Genomic DNA, 12,701 nt, shown 5'->3' on the forward strand with positions numbered 1-12,701 from the left:
AATATAGTAACTATTATAATATTATAAGCTACATCATCTTTGTGTTGATTTTTAAAAATCTAACAACATATGCAAATGATAAAGGAAAGAGAGAAGAGCTATTGTATGCAGATGATTTTTTTTTTTTTTTTTTTTTTAACTATATCAAATCGTCCACGTTTGATGTTATCCACGATAGCTCACCTAAAGGCAGGCAGGATATATATATAAAATAAAAGGAAAAAATTCTATCTATACCAATTTTCATCCAAAATAGATAGACAATAGAGAAACAGACTGTAACCACAAGAAGTTAGAAGATCAAAAAGGAAATGTAGGAGATAAAAGAAGATTGAGAAACTATGAAGGATTAGTTGATATTAGAGTCGTGATTGAAAACAAAGACAAACATTTAAATCCAGATACATTTGATTACAAATCAAATTGAATTAGAAATTCCAATTGTACCAAGTTGTTATTTCCTCCTAATCCCTCCTTAATGATCCCTTGTATCATTCCCGTGAATATAGTTACAATTATCATTCTACGAATCAAACTAAAAATATTCTCTTTAAAACTTCATACTGATAGTTTTGACTGACTGAAATTATAAAATAGTATATGAATGGAATAATTGTCTAACGCATGATGAATGGAAAATCCTCTAACTCGGACAAACGTTTAGCAAACAAATATTGCATTTGCATATATTATCAGATATATCAGACAACCGAAAGACCGAACTGTACCAAAATTCCCAAGCATATTAAGCAACCAATTGGTGCTTTTTGAGAAGTCTTATGAATTCTTGTATGAGTACATCAATTTAGCATGAGTTCTGCTCTCACCATAAAGTACTATACTAGCATTGCACAGCATCAGCAGCGGCTGCAGCCTCAGTTAAAATGCTCCGAACTTCTGTATCCTGGTCTGCAAGATCCGCCGGAATCTGTATCAATCGGTTAGTATGTTACAGATATGTGATGGGCATTAAAAAAAAAGGGATATATGCAGGTGGTCTGTGGCATCACAAAAGCAACCTTTCCGTTTATGTTTATCTTCATTGGAGAAGCCCCAGCTGCAAGCAACAGCCGTACTACACCAAGATGCTCTCCCCTTGCAGCATGATGCAGAGGCTAAGCATAGGAGGAAACAAACAGTTATCAGAATAGACATTTTACAGCAAATTAAGTTGGAAATAAAAGTAAATTGGCTACAGTATCGCCTTCCGTATCAGTAACATTTAACATGCGGGTTATAACATCGGGGCCACTGGCAAAGCTCAGCATGTATTGAACTATCTCAAGAAATCCTGCACATATCACCAGTGGAAAGGTTATGAGTGTGGCTTTGATTGTTAAGTTTCAGCTTTTTTCTATCTAGGTGTGTGCATATTGAAATGTCAGACGATGTTACCGAAAAGATAGATGAGGAAAGTAATTGAAACTGAAGAGTTTGACCCTTACCGCTAGCACAAGCATCATGAAGCGGAATGGCCCCTTCCTCATCCTTGGCCTCCAAGCTAGCTCCACGCTCTAGAAGTAACTGGGAAAAAGAACCAAGATTATTCCCACAAGTTGTCGAAGTAATAAACGAGAAAAAGAGGCATAAAAATTTCATGATAAGACAACCTGAACACATGAAAAATACCCATAGAGACAAGCTAAGTGAAGAACTGTATCACCATCTTCAACGGGTTCATCAATGCTTCCATTATGATTATCTGCATTCCATAATCATCAAAATACAAAACACAGTTAGCAACCATAAAGGTCAGATGAATTTTGTGATTCAAGTTAGAAAACTTAAAAAGACTAATGACAGGTGGAAGTCTATTATTTATACCCACAGAATATCGTGATGTGTAAGACAATTTATTTACAATGAATATACATGTTTCCAGAAGATGAATCGTGAATAAACTTTGTCGTCTGCTTTATTGGACAGATGAATCATGGTATTACATTTGGTATGAGATATTTGGATAAACAACTGCAGACGAGATAATGGACAAAAATCATGAATTTCTAGGTTGTTAGATTTGTTTGAGCTTTAACGAAGATTCAAGAGTCACATAATAAATAGATTAAGATCCTACCTCCTTTCTGTTGTAAATCAGAGATGAAAAAGTATGTACAGGGGAGTATACCACCTTATGTGTATCATCCTGGAATTGTTTATCCAGATTCTCCACTAGCACATAAGAAATTCCTTAAAACATCTAAATTTTTTTCTTCCAAATTTCATAGAATAATAATAATAATAAGGAACTGGGAAAATGTTTGGCAATAATAGGGCCACAAAAATAAGAAAGAGAAAGGACAGCTTTATCTCTTGAAACCAAGAGGTAATAATAATATTTAAGGTGATAAGGAGAATAAATAGACATGTGAACAGCCTAATTATGTATTGGGACGTGCAAATACTAATGTAATTTTTGACATGCAAACCATCATATTCTCTATCCTGGTCTCAAAGGCTATATTTAAAAAATAGAAGTTTGTTATCTAACATTAAGAACATAAAATAGATCCTATCCTAAATTATAAACTGAAAAATAGGATTCTTGCTGATTTTTTCATCATTAATGTGTACTCTGTCATAAGAGTTTACATGACCAGAAATGGGAAATAACTACCAAATAAAAGGCTGGATGCAGAAACTTGAGGAATAAAAAAATTATGGTCAAAAAAGAAACTTAGCTTGTGAGTCAGATACATTAGCCTTTATTTCAAAAAAGTATCTTGTTCACTTTGCCATATCATCTAAACAACTTCTGTAATATCATATTCAGAAAATTTATTCCTATGGACTTTTCAGTAGTTGAAACAATGCTGAAGGTTTCCAGTAAGATATCTCCTGTCAATTTGGGTTAAATTAGATATTGATAAAGGGAAATTTTGCTGAGTGACTAACAAGATGATCTCTATGTTTGCTTGAAGCCCTAAACCAGTCAATTTGTACATCGTTCACCACACATCTATTTTTCTCAATGACATTGGAGTCAAAGATGACTACTAAAATCCAATGGAGAGAAGAATATATTTTAGATTATAGGGAGCAAAGATACATTAAAATGGGAGAGACCAGATGAGAATGAGAGGTGGAAAAATTGGTACAACTTCTGTAATATCATATTCAGAAAATTTATTCCTATGGACTTTTCAGTAGTTGAAACAATGCTGAAGGTTTCCAGTAAGATATCTCCTGTCAATTTGGGTTAAATTAGATATTGATAAAGGGAAATTTTGTCGAGTGACCAACAAGATGATCTCTATGCTTGCTTGAAGCCTTAAACCAGTCAATTTGTACATCGTTCACCACACAACTATTTTTCTCAATGACATTGGAGTCAAAGATGCCTACTAAAATTCAATGTAGAGAAGAACATATTTTAGATTATAGGAAGCAAAGATACATTAAAATGGGAGAGATGAGATGTGAATGAGAGGTGGAAAAATAGATACATGTTAATCTAATAATTGACATGTTAACCAATTTTCCCATTAACTTAGTGTTTAACCTCGTAATTAAGTGGCAAAGCAAAAGACCTCATTGCATTTGCTGTGAATGGGCTTGAAGATCTAATGGTGCAGTGCATTATGCCCTGATAGGTAGGACTATACAGGTCCGCTCAGTAAATCCTCTCCATTGGCAACTACTCTACAGCTCACCCAGCAACCTCACTCTTAAAACCATTCTTGAATTAATATATTAACCACTATTAGCTCGAGTTACAATATTAGATGAAACCTTGGGTTTAGTGGAAGTGTCAAACCCCATTACTCGTGTGTTGCAGATGGACCTGAAAAGCTTTGCAATTCATTACACATCGACAGGTGAAGTTAGCCATGTACACGTAACAGTACCCAGTTAAAGTTCTAATATTAGCGCCCTACAAGTCCAACACCCCATCTGACTCATTGAAGATAAACTTACTAACACACTATTAAACAAAAGTTGAGTCTTCATAAAATGAAGGCCAACTTATATTAACACCATATTTTTTGTAAATGCATAAAAAAAATTAAGTAATCATGCCAATTAAAGTTCATATGTTATCATCATGTACTGATTACAAGTGCACTATCACTAGTAAAAGGAAGTAGCAAAGCAGTTCACTATGATTAATGCGTACTCAAGGATTAGTGGATTACCTAACACGTCCATACCTCTAAAGTAAATCCTTAATTCAATATCGATGGCAAAACACTTTAATAAGCTTCTCATCAATGCCTTAAACCTTCGAGTATCTTCAAGATCGATTTGGTAACAGCAACTCAAAAGTAATGAAAGAAAGATCAAATAAAAAAAAACTTCAATAACCACTGCTATGCATCGACTCCGAACAAATTGTTTGTCGCTCTTCCAACGAGATGAACTAGATCTTTCACTACGACCGAAACAGAACGCCGGAGGATGGAAAAGAACAATACTAGGATCGATCTATTTCAAAGAAAGAAAAGAAACAGGGACTTGTATCGTACCCAGGGCCCGCCGAAGGGCGTCAACGTTTCCGGTCTCGACGGCCACGAAGAGGGCGCGGAGGTGAGGGGGGACGTCGGGTTCGAGATCAAGCTCGGCTAAGACATTGCCGTCGCCCAAGAGGATTTCGTCGTCGTCGTCGTCGTCGCCCATCACACCGTTGCGCCTCCCTGGAACGGCCATTGATTCGGCGGTCAACACCGAAGTAAGGTTTCGCCACCGCCTTTGGCTAAACCACGGTTAATAAAAAAATCGGCATTTGTAAATTAGGGCTGGCGGGGCGGCGTTCTTTGCCACTTTAGGATCGGAGCAGGTTCGGTGACAATTCGATCCGTTTAGCTATAATTGACCTAATTAAGCAAGCCCATTGATCCTGCGAGGGGCGGGCGGTGGTCTCCGGCCCACGCAAAATGCTACGCCGGAAAATAAATTACTCTCTTATAATAGTTGACGAGCCAAAAATGTCATGCGGGGATAGCTCAGTTGGGAGAGCGTCAGACTGAAGATCTGAAGGTCGCGTGTTCGATCCACGCTCACCGCAATATTTTTCTCCTTTCTTACTCTTTTTATTTAAATATGATTTTTTTTAAAAAAAAATAATTAAATTAATATACTGGTTACTGCCGTATCATTGGTCACTGACACAGTTGTGCGGGCGTCCTCTGATATTAAATGGCAAGGATTACATTAAAAACTATTTATAGAATCTAAAGCAATGGCAATCCGAAAAAAAAAAATATTTAATTAAAAGTTAATGATAATTTGAAAATTAATCTAATTCACAATTTTATGATGCTTTGAATTTTAAAAAAGGTTTTTACGTATCTATAAAGTTTAATTTTAAACAAGAATTTATCTCTCTCTTATATACATCAAAAAAAATATATTTTTTTTTAATTTTCTGAAAACAAATTTTATGAATATATTACACAATTAATATGATTTCTTTTAACCATATCTTTACCATTAGTGTATTTAGGTTTATACAAAACAAAACAACATTAAATTAAAACCATATGGTTATTATACTATATTTTTTAATTTAAACAATTACAATGATTTCAAATTTTAATTTAATCGAAGGAATGATTTTGCCTTTATTTATTTAAAAATAGATACAAAATTTTTTTTCCCTTTTTTCTCAACCTCCTTCGTATGAACGATTTGTAAATGATAACTAAGTCTCCTAGAAGAGAACATGAGATCTTACGATAGTAAGATCTAGAGTTTGAATTTTGATATAACTAACATAAATATCTCCTTTATACGTCAATTACTATTCCAAAGATTAACCATCCGTAATTTATCTCCTGATCCTAAGACGAATTAACAAAAGTACTAGGACGAACGTAGCCACATTTTGCTACCACTTGTATACGATAACTGATTATTATCAATGATAGTTTATTGGTAGAAAAAGTGAGTTAAATCTCTCCTAGAAATGCCATGGGAAACTACTTCCAAGGAATATGTTATTACATAGCTCCAAAGTGTTTACAATAAACCTCATTTCTAGAACACAAAAAATGTAATCCATGGAGTTCACTTCAGTTTTTGGCTCTAGATTGTTAAGCATCTGTTTCGAAGATGTAACTAGCAGATGCAAAGTGAGATTTCACCAATGCCAGTGCCTTCGAACGATGAGATATCTTGTTCTTTTCCTCCTTGGGCATCTCAGCATAGCTTCGCCAACAAAATGCATAAAAGAAATAATCAGGAGTTGTCATACGGTGTAAACAAGAGATTATACTCAAAGAAAGAGTGGTACGTTTGCTCGTAGCCATCTGGTTGGAAGATTGGATCCCATCCGAAATCATTGGGCCCTCTCGGAGGAACGATTTTACCCTAGAATGGAAGAACAAAAATCAAAATGAAGCGAGGATACATTCATGATACAGAGACAAAGCAGTTCGTGTTCTCACTAGAACAAGTCGAAGTTTCACGATCATCAAATGATTTTTAGAAAGTGCAACACCAATAACACAGATAAAAGGGATACAATAAAAAAATAAATTACAAACGAAAAAAGAAAAGGCTGATCCCTGTATTGTTGTTAATAAGTGAATCGATTGCAGATTTTAGTGGTAAATGACGCGATATGGATGGCAATCCCATTTTGTTGTGTGTTCGGTTGAGTGGAGTTAGTGACCTTCGAGCTTATTAATCAACTTTGCTCATCATGAAATACAAGAATTTTAACCATATAGATGGACCTATCATGCTATACAAATAAAAGCTATACGGAAAACAAGATAATCAAGAAAGTCTAAGTTATCAAGTTTGCTCCATTCAGTTGGGTAAACCTCAATTTAGCTAACGGTGGATGTAAGTGAAACCATATCAAACTTTTAACCACTGAGATGTTTGGCACCAGGTTAGTCCTGCCCTGGTAATTTATCTCAATTAGTTCCACAGTGTGTCGCTACTTATGATATACTACATAGTTGTTGGGGAAGTGATATAGAGAACTATAGTAAGAACAGTTCAGAGGACATAAATCGCATGATAAAGCCTACCAACTGAAAGCAGATATCAAGAAGGTACTGTCACGTATGACCAAATATAAAGAAATGATCTTTGAATCACTTATGAAAATATCTTTCAGTCATTTCACTGACAACTATGGTGAAGAGCAGGAGAAGATTCACTAAAATCATGCTCTGAATCATCTATGTATTTCCTCTTATTTGTTAAATGTACAAGTAAACCTTTTTCCGCCACTATGAAACTAATTTATCTCTCTTATACTCTCAACATCCCAACTTTAGTTTAATTTCATATTAGTAAATAGCTCCTACATATATTACTAATACCTGCTAACCCTTTTTATAAAAAAATCATAATCATATTCATATTTATATTTCCTTGAATATTTCTGGAGGTAGCCTTCATATTGCTGCAACAGTTCATCATAGTATTCCCAATAAAAGTAGTACAGAAATATTTTACAAAATGTTAACCGTATTTTGAGAGTGATACTAAAAACTATTTCTCTGATGTTCATGGAAAGAAAATGCTTCTTCTCTTATTTTCTCTATTGGGAAGAAGCTCTAAAAAGGTCCTTGATTTTCTATAAAAAAAAACATGTTCACGGCCAGCAGGCATGTTTTTCCCTCTTAGACATATCTGATTGACAATTGGACCTACCATGGTTTATCAGTCAGGCATGTTTTTTTCCCTCTTAGACATACTGATTGACAATTGGACCTACCATGGTTTACCAGTCAAACCAACTGGATGTGTCCTCTCTAGCAAATTTTTTAATCATTAATTGACATTCATTGTAGCAGTATCACTAAATGATACAATAGTGACAACATTTTTGTGATAAAAATTTTCGTCACGTATATAATCATTATCCATAGCTTTGTAATCAAAATTCTTTTAGTGACAACTGCTCAATATTAGTTGTGGCTAAAAATTCATCTTTTTGCAGTGTATCTAAATTAACCAGTGATGATAGTCCTCAACTATATATATTAGTTGTGATTGTGTTTTAAGTAAACAACTGAAAAAAATAAAATGAATAATTCACTAAATTTAGCAACCATAGCATTTCAACCATCCATTCTACAACATTTAACTTCGTAGCCTTCCTCGTACTTTACTTCCATGACCAGAAAGGTTACATAAACAACACATCTAAACTAACAAAATTATGTTAACCATCTCTTCAGAGGAAAGAACAACTAACTATAAGTAGAGGAGAAGATACAAGAAGGAAAGAATTCATCACCTGAGTTTTTCCAACAAATGTAATGGGTTCGTTACTTGGACCAAGAGAAAGAGAAAAAATGCACATTGCATAGGCTGATTTATCTTCATAAGCCTTCAGCAGATTGTTCAAACCTGTAAAAAGAGGAATCCTAATTATAAAAAATGCGTCATAATTTGAAAACTAGATAATATCATCCTAACTCTCAGATCATAAAACCTTCATGTCCAGTCTTCTGCAAGAACCACTTTCTGTATATCAATTTGAAGAGCATGCAGCATTGAAATAAACAAAGGAATCATCAGAAATCAACGGCGATGATGTTTCAAAAAGAATAAGAAAGAACTTTAGTCATGCACATATAAAAGGTACCATTTGACAGAATGAACGGAAAACTTACATATAAGGTCCTGAAAGTTAAACAAAATAGTTATATATTAGCATTGAACACGATATTAAATCGAACAATAAAAATGGATAAAGCAACAACCTGGGAGGCCATTTAAAGCATTAAAGCACAGACAAGTGTCTTCCACTAGTACAGGCCCGTTTACCTTTAACCAAAAAAAAAAAAAACCCACAAGTTAATTTTTGATGATTAACACAAAAATGGAATTTTTGATGATTAACAGATTAACAAACAAGATAGTACCGAGACTGCAGCCTGTCGGGCCTTTTCCTTGGATATTTCTTCTGGTTCACCTTGTAATTCAGGCACTGCACACAGAAATCTTCACAAGTTAATTCTTTTTCCTATGATATTTTACATTGAGGGCATCTAGACGATGCAGGTCGCGCGCACTTAAAGCTACATATACAAGAAAATAATTTCTTATCTTTAAGGAAGGACCCAGAATCAAAACAGGAACCTTTTCAGAATCAAAATTGGAGACAGAAGAAGAAACAAGGGATGGGATGAATGGGTGATTACGATCTAGCTTGAGGGACTGGAAGGGGATGGACTGGCCGAGGATGGATCGGACCTCCTCCAGCTTCTTAGCGTTCCCGGTGACGAATGTTACGGGCCGCAACAGTACCATCGGCATCTTGTCCGCTTCCCCCGTCGATGATGATCGATGCAGAGACGGATACTGCCGCAGCGATCACGGCCCTTTGCCCTTCGAGCCTCGCCGCCAGCCGATCCAGCACTTACCCTCGTCACGGCCACTGACGCAGCTTTATTGGCTACACTGCGGTGTGTTGGCTGTGGAATGGACTTGGGTTGGTTTGGGTTGAGTTGGGTCGTGAGGAAACAAGTTGGTTTGGTTTGTTTCTCAGACCGGTTGTGTTCGAATGTGGAAATGATTTGAATAAATAAAAAATATCAAATAATAATTAAATTTACTTTCTACGATATTTTATTATAATGAAAGAAAATTAAACAGCTTGCTACCTAATTCAGTAATTAAGTTTACTGAATACTGATTTGATGTAGGATACTTTATAAATGACTAGATCGACCGATTTTACCCCTTATCCATGTCGTTGTTCGTCCACGTGGTCATCCACCTCGGCTGATCTTCCGAAGCAAGTCTCGAACACGACATCCCGCTCATCTTAAAAAATGCAAAACCTAACTCTCCCCTTTGACCTACTCTCCCCACGTTCGAGATGAAATCTGTCCTGCACATCTTCAAAAATGCAAAACTCTAACTCCCCCCTTTCGCGACCTGCTCTTTCCAATGCTCCTTTCGAACCACATCACCCCTTTTGAATCACGTCGTCTGCTCTTCCCGACGCTCAACGTTTCACCAGTGAAGTCCAGCTGCTCTTCCCAATGCTTAGTGTTTTACTAGTAAAGTCCTACATCATCGATGCTCAGTGTTTCATCGACGAAGTCCTGCATCACCGATTGACTTCTTCACCTCCACTTGCCTCTTCGTATTTCAAAATCATATCCTTCATCGATTACTATGTTTCCAGAAACTTCTAGGTCAAACTTCAGCTTCACCAGTTTCACTATATTAGCTCCTTGTCCTATCGCACCACATTAGCACATTTATATGAATGTTGAAGTATAACATTATCATCTCCAATGGAAAAAAATGTTATAGTATAAATTTTTTAAATTGTTAATTTAGTTCTCGCTTTATTTATGAAAACACATTTTTTATATTTAACTTTATTAATACTATCAATATGAATTATTAATATAATTTAACTTTGATACAAAGCCTATTTTGATTTCTTCTATGTTATACTTCCTACCTAAAATATTTTAAGGATCTCTTAATCCAAATAGGTTATATCATCTCTAACCTACCTCTCATGTGTGTATATATCTCATCGTGTTGTTTTTCGTAGTTCATCAACTTAGTTTAACTTATCAATAAATTTAATATTTTTTAGATTATATGTTCCTTATGTTTGCATTCATTCAAATTTCATAATCATTATTTATATTTTAATTTGTTGTATAGAGTTAGTGACTAAATTTAATTTAACTTTGTTTTGCTAAAAATATTTGATTGAATTATATAAAACTTGATTGTTGTTTTGTTATATAGTAGGAAAGTAAAAGAAATACAACAAGTGAGGTACAATTATTAATTTTGGAGGAGAAATTACATTGAATGAGTAAGTTGGAATATTTTATAAATTTTTGTTCTGAAACTACCACAAAGGAAAAAAACAAAGAGTCATTCAGGAGTTATACTCCACAAAAAATACATGAATGTTATAAGAAGTAGTCCCTTTGCATTATTCCTCAGTATACCAAAAATTTGACATCTTAGGAGATTACTGGTGACAATTTTATTGATATCAGAGTTATAAGGTTGCGAAGCTTGTTTTTGTATTTCGGATTCTGTGGTTTGTTCTCTTGATGTGATTTTTGAGTTTTTGGACAAGGCAAGCCGAAGGACATCTCTGAGCTATAGGAAGTAAGGTATGCCTTTGATGATTATCTTACCTTTTGTGTTCACTACTTGGTATAGGTCTTGTTTGAAAAGTTGAATATCATAGAAATTGAGGTGTGATTGGTTAGACTCTCTCCAATTCTGTGGGATGGTGTAGTTGTTTTTATATCTTTCTATTAGGTACTAACTGATTTGGCTTAGCATGATGACACTTAGAGAATCAGCTCTATTCACAATCGTGGTCTTGGTCGACTATGGACACTACCAGTTGATACTTAGGACCTAAACCTGATACAAAGTGATCCTGTCTGAAAGAAGAAAGCTGGAAAGCTGGAAAGCTGGGGAGGTGGTGGCTTCGCTGACTGACTATGGACCTCGCTCCACTCTACAACACAAATAACATTAGTGCCGAGCCAGTCATCGAAAAGTGTGAAGAAGCAAAGCAATAGTAGCACTATGCGTAAACAGTAGATAGCGTGTACCTCTATCGGTGATGGACCCCCTTTATATAGAGCCCTGGTGGGCAGCGTGCGCACTTCTTGAGGTATGAGCACACTCTTTTATGTGTCCCATGAAAGGACCTTGTTAGGAAAGTACCTCTGACACCATATCTTAACAGGGCATGCATATCCTGACTCGACAGTAGAAGCTTCTGCCGTATGATCCGCCTGTTGACCATGCCTCATGTTAGCGGAACTATCTCCCAAAAGGATGTCGAGAGATACTACAATGGTCCCGTTGCTTGGCCGAACGGAATAGCCGCTCGACTGGGACTCCACTCCGTCCATGGCCAGGTCCTGTTGCTGGGTCTAGCGAGATAGCCGCTCGGTCGGGACTCCTCCACTTTGTCGGCCTCTGTGGTTCTTCTATACGATCACCGTGTAATAACATATCTTCCCCTGTTCAGACCAGCTATGCGGTCTCCCTTGGCATCCTACTGCTCCATATTGAGCATCGGCTATCTTGCGTATTATCCCGATCCGGAATGGGGGTCTACTCAGACCCATCTCTTGTCGGTCGGGGGCTAACCGCCCGATCGGTCATTGCAATTATCCTTCGTTCAGCCTTTTGACACCCGGGTGTTGACCACCCTGACTTTGACCTCCACCCTGGCAGTTGATCTTGTGACAGGTAGGCCTCCCTCCATCGCCGTATCACAAGCCTCCCCCTCAAGTCTGGTCAAAGGAGACTGCAAGTCCGACTGACTAGACCAATAGTCTTCGATGGCTTCACGCCTTTGCCGTTCCACTTCTCATTGCCAGACTAGATATACAACCGCTGCTCGACCCAAGCCCTTCAACCCAAACTGTGCTCCAGCTGTTCGGCTATGTGATAATCGTTTATCCGTGCCGCTCGGGCATTGTGCGACAACACTTAGAGAAAAATCATTTTTCTTGTGCTCTTTGGCTGAGCGCCCTGACGTCATCCAGATTTCTCGAAGACCATGTAAATCTCTGCTCATTATGGCCGAGCACGCAACCATACCTTTTAATTAAGCCTCATTAATGTTGTCTGCTGATTGAGCGCCACGTGTCTGTTAGGATCCTTCGTACGGCTAGAGAGGGGGGGTGTGAATAGCCGACCCCAAATCTCTCGCGTTTCTTCCTACAATTCGTTAGCGCAGCGGAAAATACAAAGAAACGAAAGAGAAGAAAACCAAACCT

The 12,701-nt window shown here is 36.7% G+C and overlaps 2 protein-coding genes and 1 non-coding gene across 3 annotated transcripts; 1 reads left to right on the top strand and 2 right to left on the bottom strand.

Annotated features, from left to right (window-relative positions):
- Positions 1-659: 659 nt before the first annotated feature.
- On the bottom strand, positions 660-4,741 carry LOC121992854 (poly [ADP-ribose] polymerase tankyrase-like). Its single transcript, XM_042547453.1, has 6 exons — positions 4,467-4,741; positions 1,611-1,702; positions 1,446-1,524; positions 1,197-1,291; positions 1,020-1,115; positions 660-928 (listed from the first exon to the last, which is right to left on the bottom strand). The coding sequence occupies exons 1-6, from the start codon at positions 4,645-4,647 to the stop codon at positions 842-844; spliced, it is 630 nt and encodes a 209-aa protein (XP_042403387.1). The 5' UTR covers positions 4,648-4,741; the 3' UTR covers positions 660-841.
- Positions 4,742-4,932: 191 nt separating this feature from the next.
- Positions 4,933-5,005, top strand: TRNAF-GAA. The gene has a single exon. It is a non-coding gene; the product is annotated as a tRNA-Phe (tRNA).
- Positions 5,006-5,851: 846 nt separating this feature from the next.
- On the bottom strand, positions 5,852-9,381 carry LOC121992855 (inosine triphosphate pyrophosphatase). The gene is made up of 8 exons (XM_042547454.1): positions 9,111-9,381; positions 8,832-8,896; positions 8,670-8,733; positions 8,580-8,589; positions 8,399-8,430; positions 8,201-8,313; positions 6,233-6,309; positions 5,852-6,147 (listed from the first exon to the last, which is right to left on the bottom strand). Exons 1-8 carry the CDS (start codon positions 9,223-9,225, stop codon positions 6,033-6,035), a joined length of 591 nt encoding a protein of 196 aa, XP_042403388.1. The 5' UTR covers positions 9,226-9,381; the 3' UTR covers positions 5,852-6,032.
- Between the last annotated feature and the right edge of the window lie 3,320 nt (positions 9,382-12,701).

The sequence above is a fragment of the Zingiber officinale genome, chromosome 6B, assembly GCF_018446385.1.
Source record: "Zingiber officinale cultivar Zhangliang chromosome 6B, Zo_v1.1, whole genome shotgun sequence".
Lineage (NCBI taxonomy): Eukaryota > Viridiplantae > Streptophyta > Magnoliopsida > Zingiberales > Zingiberaceae > Zingiber > Zingiber officinale.

Coding starts and splice junctions, on each gene's coding strand:
- LOC121992854 (XM_042547453.1), bottom strand. CDS start 4,647: ATGGCCGTTCCAGGGAGGCGCAACGGTGTGATGGGCGACGACGACGAC. Junction 1,703..4,466: donor CGCCCTTCGGCGGGCCCTGG/GTACGATACAAG, acceptor TATGGAATGCAG/ATAATCATAATGGAAGCATT. Junction 1,292..1,445: donor TCATGATGCTTGTGCTAGCG/GTAAGGGTCAAA, acceptor TGATATGTGCAG/GATTTCTTGAGATAGTTCAA.
- LOC121992855 (XM_042547454.1), bottom strand. CDS start 9,225: ATGCCGATGGTACTGTTGCGGCCCGTAACATTCGTCACCGGGAACGCT. Junction 8,314..8,398: donor GCAGAAGACTGGACATGAAG/GTTTTATGATCT, acceptor CTCTTTTTACAG/GTTTGAACAATCTGCTGAAG. Junction 6,148..6,232: donor CCAGATGGCTACGAGCAAAC/GTACCACTCTTT, acceptor TTGTTGGCGAAG/CTATGCTGAGATGCCCAAGG.